Genomic DNA, 8,176 nt, shown 5'->3' with positions numbered 1-8,176 from the left:
TGCACTCTCCAGCCACTGCCATTAGCTCAGGCCACAGGAAGCCCAAAAGGGCAGTGGCTTTGGGGCCTAGGCTAAGCTTCACGCTCCTCTTCTGTGCCCGTGGCCGATGGGAACACGGCTTCCTCTCCAAACAGCTCGTCATGACTGCTCAGTGCTCCGCTCTGTCCTCTAAGCCCTGCCTCAGCTTCCTCCTCTGCAGCTGGGAACGCACAGGGAAGCAACAGAGCACCGTTAGAGACATGCACACGCTTATTCTCTAGACTGGCACTAAAAAAGCAGTAACAGACTGTCCTGTGGGCTCTTGGGTTGGCTGCAAGATAGTCAAGTACTAAGAGCAACAGACCTACGCTCACAGAGGTTATCATCTTGGAAGGCTGGCCCTCCAAGGGAGGTTACGGGCACACACAGCCCAAGCATACCTTCCTTCTGCCTCTTGAAGCCAGTTCAGAAAGGAAAATGTAAAATCAGAAAGGGATGCAAGTGATGCTGGTTATGAGTTTTCAAGCCTGGCAGCCTCATCATTGTGCTCAGGCCCCACTGTCTGTGATGGGGCTTCCAGCCCCAACATTTCTGCAGAATTACGTCTCGGGCTCTCATGCATGGGCTGTTCCCGGCGAGAGCTCTTGCAGGGGAAAATGGCTAACCTCTGACAGTGGGGAAAGCATCTGGCAAGTCCTCTTCTCTCTTGCTTCTGTACTTAGAAAGGCCCTAGCAATCAAGTATGTGCTTCAGCGAGTCTATCGCATTTTTAAGAGGATCCCTCCTTTCCAAAAGCCTCCACTAAGCTGTGAGGAAAGGCCCGGCCCTGGTCAGATTCTAGCACAAAAGCCTGTGGGATGTAAGAAGAGAGCAAAGGACAGAGCTCTGCAGGTCACCCAGCTGGCACTGGGACATTAGTTCTATTAGAAAAGGTTATAAATTACCCGACTGTCACCAGTGAATCAGCACTTGGAAATAAATCTATTTCACTTTGATGAGACTCCCTTCATCTTGGCAGGCTCCACCTCCGACCCACCTACATATCCGTTTGGCTGAACATCTGAACAGACGCCCTGTTGGGGACTGTTACCCAAGGATGTCATACAGCATGGGGCGAAGCGCTGGCTTAGCGAGTTGGGCTCAAAGCAGCCTCTCCCCTTCTCCCCTTGGAAGGCGCTGCCTGGGAAGCCCATCTTGTTTCAAGTTGTTGCCCAAAGAAATTTGGAGCATTGGGTACAATTTGAGGCTTATTACAATTCAAGGCCTGACAATTTATTCTTCCATGATAGTGCTCCAAAAAAAGCAATTTCTGCCTAACCAGAAAACCAAGAGAAAAACAAGGTCTTCAGGTGCAAGATTTGGTAAAACCAGACCTTGCTTTTACTCAGGTCCACAGAGGCCCACCAGGCCATCATTAAGGAAAAACTAAAGTAATTTGGCTAGTCTTGAACTACAGAAACTGGAGTTTTCCTTATCATAAGGAAAGGTCAGTTGCAGGTACCTCTAATCACACTGTGGTAAAGTAAATCAGCATCCGTACAAACAGGACTCAAAACCTTCCCTCCAAGACAATTAAACTAGGCTGGAGCAATTAATCTAGAAACTCACGTTCTGTTGATGTAGGCAGTGAGAACACAGGCAGCAAGACAAAGAAACTGCTGCCTCGATCATACAGTACCACTGCTGCAATGACTGTAGAGCTGAGCAGTCTTTGTCTTTAGTCTTACCACAGACATGCCCTTCAGCCTTCTGCTCACACGCTACATGGCTTACAGGCACAGAGAGGCCAAAAAAGGAAAGCTACTCGATTACCACCGCTTTGTAAGAGCTACATGGTTAAAACCACACACACCCCTGTACTTACTGGTTGGCTTACCTTAAAACAACAGGAAATCCCTAATAAAGAAAGAAGCAATTCTGTAACCAGATAGGTACCAAGACTGGAGCAGAAAAAAGGTCTCAGGATAAGACTACGAGCACCCTTCTTCCCCAGATGTGCCATCTACTCTGAACACTGAGTCATTTCAGGGCTCTGCTCCAAAATAACTCAGTCTAGCAAAGCTGGCCAAAAGAATTAAATGTGCTAAACAACAGAGTCCAGCAGGAGCAAGCTATTACTTGATGAAGGAAGGAAATTGGCATATGGGTAACACACAGGAAGGGGCATCCTGGTTGATCAAATAAAGGACCAAGGCATCCGGAGCATCACGGCTCACTCACTATGCGTCACTCACACCACTTAATAATCAATAGTCTCCTCCACTGCTGAAAGGATTATTCAGACCTCAAGGCCTTTCCTAAAAAGCTTTAAACGGACAAAAAAAAAAAGCCACTTCTGCCCTACCCATCCCAGCATCATTCTCTCCTACCTGGTACTGTGAAGTCCTGAGTGTAGATGATATCATCTTCAATGTCATACAAGTCATCATCTTCTTCCTCATTGTAGCCATGCAGATCTTCCAGATAAGGCACCGCCGTCATACTTCTCCACCTGTCCTTTGTTTCTGGGCTGGGAGGTATGGGCACCAGAGCCTCTGCCTGAGCATGTTTCTTACGAAACCAACTGCAAAGAGTCCAAGAGCAGAGTTTCATCGGTACAGCTTCACTTTTCAGAAGGCATGGAGAAATCCTGGACACTATGAGATGGTCCCATTCCACCCCAATACTCAAAGGTGTGTGCAGCTTGTTTATGGAAAACTTCCTAGCCAGTTTTATGCCACTGCAGGTTTTTTTAATGTGCAACAACCAAGAGAGGCGAGTGCCAAGAAAGGCAAGTCCGTCTTGCTGACAATGCTGCAGGGACACCAACAGCTGTGTAAGCCACTCCACGAGGTGCTCCATCCACTGGGTGCTTTGTCAGCTAAGGAGAAACTAACAGGTCTACCCGGAAACAGAGTGCAGGAACATTCTCTCCATCACCAACTCAAGCCCAAGCTACCTACCTGTAAGTCAGAACACATTATTAGAGCTGCTAGAGCTCCTGAGTTGTATTGCCAAAGCAAGCAGAAAAGGATAAACTTCTATCCTAAAGTTGAGGCGAATCCAGCACAACAAGACAAAAGGAAGGTTGCAGAATGTCAGTCTAAGGAGAGTGGTATTTACTCGCAAGCTCCTTTAACAGGCAGTTTTCAACAAGACCACAGCAAAAATGCTTATACTTTATCTTCTTATCCCACCTCTGTCTCAAGGGACTGCTATTACCATTAAAACCAGTAGCCATAGTGCTACCATCTGCCCAGTAAAGGAAATGAGCTCTGAAAGCTGTTCTTAATCAGATCAAGAATCCAACAGGCTTGCATCACATCAGCATCTCAGAAGCCACATGGATAGCCTCTTACATTTTTATCGTACTTTCATAGCAGGGTTCCAACACCAGACTGTCTCTGGGACATCTATCAGCACTGCATGTGGGCACTAAAAGTTTCCTAGAAGTACTGCTGGAACCTCCACACTCCTGCTGATCCTCTCTTGAATGCAGGTGGGAACAGAAGTTCCTCCAGAGCCAGGTACTTCTAACATGCCTTTCCAGCCCACACACCTCCTGCTACTCCTTGCTCCCCCTGCAACACGTCCCGGAGCAAGGAGAATTGGCTGCCTATGGCTAGCAAATGAAAAGGTCAGGCGATGGCCATCCAGTCGCTCCCTCCCCGATAAACGGTGTTGTTCTGCTGCCTTTGAAGGTGGTCTGCCCAGCAGCTGGCTGTCCCTGCTAGCAGGGAGGCTGTCCTACAGAGGCACTTCATCAGGCTCTTACTCATACCTTGCTCTGGAGGGTCATTCTACACAAAGGAAGGGTCAGAAAGCATCAAAGCCTCCCACATTTAGGACCATCTCCTGAACTGCAGCCTGCTTTCCTGATAAAGTTCTGAATTGGCACAGATATCCGCCCCCCTACGTCTACACTGTGGGCTGGATGTCAGTTAAGCCACGGGGACCTATTCTTCCTGGTCTTTGCACAGTAACAAAGGAAAGAAAAGCCTCACCATACCAACTGCACTCTTGTGCTCACCTTGCTAAATATTATGTAGATGCCGCTCAGCTGCACAAAGGGACATTCAGAGTCTTTCACAGCAGGAGGTAGCCTAGAAAGTCTAAGCCTTTTTCCCCTCTCAAAGTTTACTTTAGGCCACAAAAGGGTGCTGCTTTAGGAAGCAACTTAAGGTCTCTCTGAAAACTGACCTCAAAAGCAGAGCAAGATCTAAAGTTATCCCTTCACGGCATATTCACTTCTTTACCTGACAGCTGCTGCCCTAGACAAGCCTGACATGACATGAGAGCTTCCCCCTTCGTAGTTTGCACAGGCATCCAGTAACTCCTGGCTAATAACCACTGAAGAGGGCCTGAAGCCAGTCACCAAAGAGCTCTTATAAACCTGAGCCATCTGGTTTTTATCACTCCGGTTCCAAATTCATTTTAGGAAGTAAGGGTTGGATGCACCTCCTGCACAGAGGAATGGTAATTACAATTTTGTTCTAGCCTTACATTGCTTTGACAGTAGGCCTAAAAAAAAAGTGGCAATCTAACAAAACTATCCAGCAAAAGCAAGGAGTTAGGAGATAAACAAATGAAAATGTAGCTACTGGGACAAATCAGCTAGGATTCAAAGGAGGAGTGAACCCTCATCCAGAATCCCTGCTTCACAATTAGCATCCTCAAACCATTTTCTCTGTAGTGACTGACTTTTAAAGTCAGCCTACTGCTCTGAGGAAGGCAGCATCCTGCCATTTGCAGTAAGAAAGAGCAAAGTAGTCCCTATAGCCTGAAGTTTTAAAAGGAAATGTATTCTGTTAATCACAGAGCATGCCAGTGTCATGCAAGGAATCGTGTTCCGTCCTGCCAGTCTGAACGGATGGACAGCACCCCAAACAGCGATGAGGTTGGCACGTTCCAGCTACACACCGACGTGGATCTACTGGCGTTTCTTCCATGGCCATGCCACGACTATACTGGAAGCCGCGGTGAAAGCAGCGTATTTTAGGAAAGTGACAGAGAACTGAACGCAGATCTAATTTGTCAACTATGACCTCTCGTGCATGAAGTGGCATTACAAGAGTTAAGTAAAATGTCATCCCAGCTACCGGACTAGCAGGAAGTGAGCGGGTCCAACATAACCAGATTTTGGCCAACGGTTTTAGCAAACCCTGTGGATGGCTTCCTTGGGGATGTGCATGGCACACAGCATTCCTAATTTGATCATTTGATTTCCTTTCCTTGAGAGACTGCTTTCATCAAGGAAGTGACTGCCAAGATAGCAAATTCAGCCTAGGCTGATCCAGCCTGGCAGGATCATCTAGCACAGGTACAGAAGACCCAACACAGCCAGCTATTTTTGCCAGGGGCAGTGGAGCTAGAGGGACCCAAACTAAATGCCAGGGACCTAAGGAGAATGGAATATACAGGACAAATGAGATGAGAATGACTGTTATGAAAAGGAGTATTTTAAAGGGAGAAAGCCTAGAAGTCTATAGCAACTAGTGTTTTTATTTTGCTGTATTTCAGCTCTGCCTCTTTCTTTCCTTCTGTCCTACTTACCAGGAGAGTAAAAATAGGTTTTTATTAACAGCAGAAACCTGAATCACTGTACTCTAGCCTTAATGATTCCATCCTCTGGGAGGTGATTTCAAACACTTGCATATGCATATATGGTAATGAGGATATAGAGTGAGAAGAGAAATTCATTGAAGTTCTAAGAAAATCAAAAGACCTCTTGGAAAGAGCCTCAAGCAATTCTGTATGGAGTAGCAGAGTATTTCCTGGCAAGCAATTTTCCAGCAGGGACAGAGATTCTGCTTTCTGCACTGGTGCTAAATGTTATTAGTGAAGATTTGCTCTTCAGCTGAGGACCACTGGCTCCATCAAATGCCCTAATCTGGCTCAAGAAGCTACTGGCCACTGATTAAGCCAGAAAGCAGCTACTCTCCCATCGGTCAGTAATGCAGACGAGATAAAGTCCCTCCCCGCCCTGCCTTCACCACTGGCCCTAAAACACAGGCTGGATTAGAGTACTGCTGACAGAGTGCCCTATTTCACCATTTACTCCCAAACAGTTTCACTGATGTTTTCCGAGCCAACAGCCCTGGCACAAACATAGCCATTTACCTGGTGCTCACAGACTGCTGCTTTAACACTAAGAGAAAAGAAAAACTTTGCAGATCTCAAAAGCACCCCTTGTCCAGAATATCCCCTGGAAGAGGCAGATTCCTCTCTGGTCTGTGAAACATTTCTTCGCTACTCCCAGCCCTTTGAAACAGAGTGAAGGGAGCAGTAGTAAGAGATCATTTCTTGCTACTTTGCAAGCTTCTTGAGAATGCCTGCAAAGCACAGAAACTCCAGAGAGCAGCAGCACAAGTATTAATTGTGATCCTGCCAGTTAAGAAGTGGTGTCCAGATGGGTTGCTATAATCTACAGGGAGATAAGACAGCAAGGGTCAAGGACTGAATGAAAAAAGGAATCTGGGTTGACCAGTGCTTAATGAGCCTGTCTGGTTTGCATCTTCCAAGCTCAAATTTTATATTGGACGTCACCACTCTGCTCTTTTCAAGTTCTGGTATAAGCGAGGTTAAAATAAGAATCAGTAAGCACAGCTGCAGCTTACTTACAGTAATTCACTTCCCAATTCTAGGTTACAAATATTTCAGTTTGCTTGTTTTGTATATGGACAATTTTCTCTGAAACCAGATGCCAAGCTGCAGATCACCACCCTGCCAGCAAGGATCGGTTATGAATGGTTCTCTACCTCCCATGATACCATGTAAGGGCTTCAAGCTTACTGGAAGGTCACCGTCACCACAAGAAGCAACTAACAGCATTCCAGTTTAATTCAGTCCTCTTGCAGACAAACGTGCAAGGCACACAACAGTATGCCCTGGGGAAAGGCAACACATGCTAGCAATAACATATAGTGGCGTCCCTGCAATCACTGCTCCAATTCCTGTAATATCAAGAGATGTCCAAGTTCTTAAGTCAGGTTCATAAAAAAAAGTAGAAGTGAGTAAGAAAGAGAAGCAGTTTTCCCCTAGCTGATGCTAGGGCCAAAGGCGACAGTTCAGACTCCTGTGAGGAGAGGTGTTCTGTGCACAGATGGAGACTCACATTCCTTTAACACGCCATGCACAGTTGCATTATGAAACTGATGTGCAGAACATGGGTAGAAGAACCAAAGATTCCTTCCGTGTGCCTGCCACAGGGCAGGAAGGCAGACACAGGTGCCTCAGCAAGAAAGGAGGGGAGGAGTGCTTTTTTGTGCGTGTCCCACCAAGGGGAGATTACTGCATGACACCACGGACAAGGGATGGGAAAAGCCCATGAGTATACACGCTGCAGCAGAGGTTAAGGGAAACCCCTCTCACTCCCTCAAATGCAAGCACAGAAGTCAAGGAACACGCTCCGTGGCTGCAAAGGAATCTACAGTGGCAAGAAACACAGATTTTCAAGGGGTTCAGTACCTGGGGTTTGAACAGCATGGCAGAACATCCAACAGCTACCCTCCAAACCTCTCGGGGAGGACTCTGGGGCAAGCAAAAGCACTCGGGGAAGGTGGCACGGCAGCTTCCAGGAGGTCAGGAGGAGACACTAGCCCAGTAGGTTAAATTTGTACCTCCACTAATAAAAGGTGGAAGTGCCTTCCCTTTCTTGCTATAAACTCTTGCAATCGTATCTATGACTAAACAAATTAAGTGTGACACTTCTGGATAAGAAAGGCAAGATGGTTGCCTTGGAAACAAGGGACAGAGGTAGAATTCTGCATCCACTTCATCACTTTAAGTGCTGCAGCAGGGTCAGTGAATTAGTTACAAAATGCAGTATACGAGCATTAAGCCCTTCAGCAAAAGCACGGGGTAGAGAGGAGATGGTGAATAATCTATAGGGAGCAGGTTGCTATCTCCCCGGCTCTTGGCAGCTTTTCTTCACTGCCCCACATCCCCACCCCAGGAGTACAAAATATTCACAGAGGTGAACTAAAAGTGTCAGTTTTCCATTGAACATCATCCTACCCAGATCCTTCTGGGAAGAGCAGGTTTCAAGGCTCTTTCATTGTTATTCTGAGGTCAGCTTCTGGCAGTTCATAAACTCTTAGATGACAGGCTGAGAGAGTTTTAATTCATTTCAATTTACAACTCATAGGCCTGCACTGCACAGATTGACTAGGTTTGAAAAGCCTCTGAAAGCAAAGAAGAAGAAAATTTAGCTTTGTCC

General features: G+C 46.6%; 1 protein-coding gene across 1 annotated transcript in view; it reads right to left on the bottom strand.

Annotated features, from left to right (window-relative positions):
- Positions 1 to 8,176, bottom strand: part of STK11 (serine/threonine kinase 11) — a 45,953-nt gene that overhangs the window by 8,432 nt on the left and 29,345 nt on the right. The window contains exon 8 of the mRNA XM_009331172.1: positions 2,349 to 2,542. Within this exon, the coding sequence (XP_009329447.1) occupies positions 2,349 to 2,542 (194 nt within the window). The remainder of the gene's footprint in view (positions 1 to 2,348; positions 2,543 to 8,176) is intronic.

The sequence above is a fragment of the Pygoscelis adeliae genome, unplaced genomic scaffold (assembly GCF_000699105.1).
Source record: "Pygoscelis adeliae isolate BGI_AS28 unplaced genomic scaffold, ASM69910v1 Scaffold669, whole genome shotgun sequence".
NCBI classification, from domain to species: domain Eukaryota; kingdom Metazoa; phylum Chordata; class Aves; order Sphenisciformes; family Spheniscidae; genus Pygoscelis; species Pygoscelis adeliae.
The sequence above is the reverse complement of the archived record's forward strand: the minus strand, read 5'-3'. Positions and strand labels throughout refer to the sequence as shown.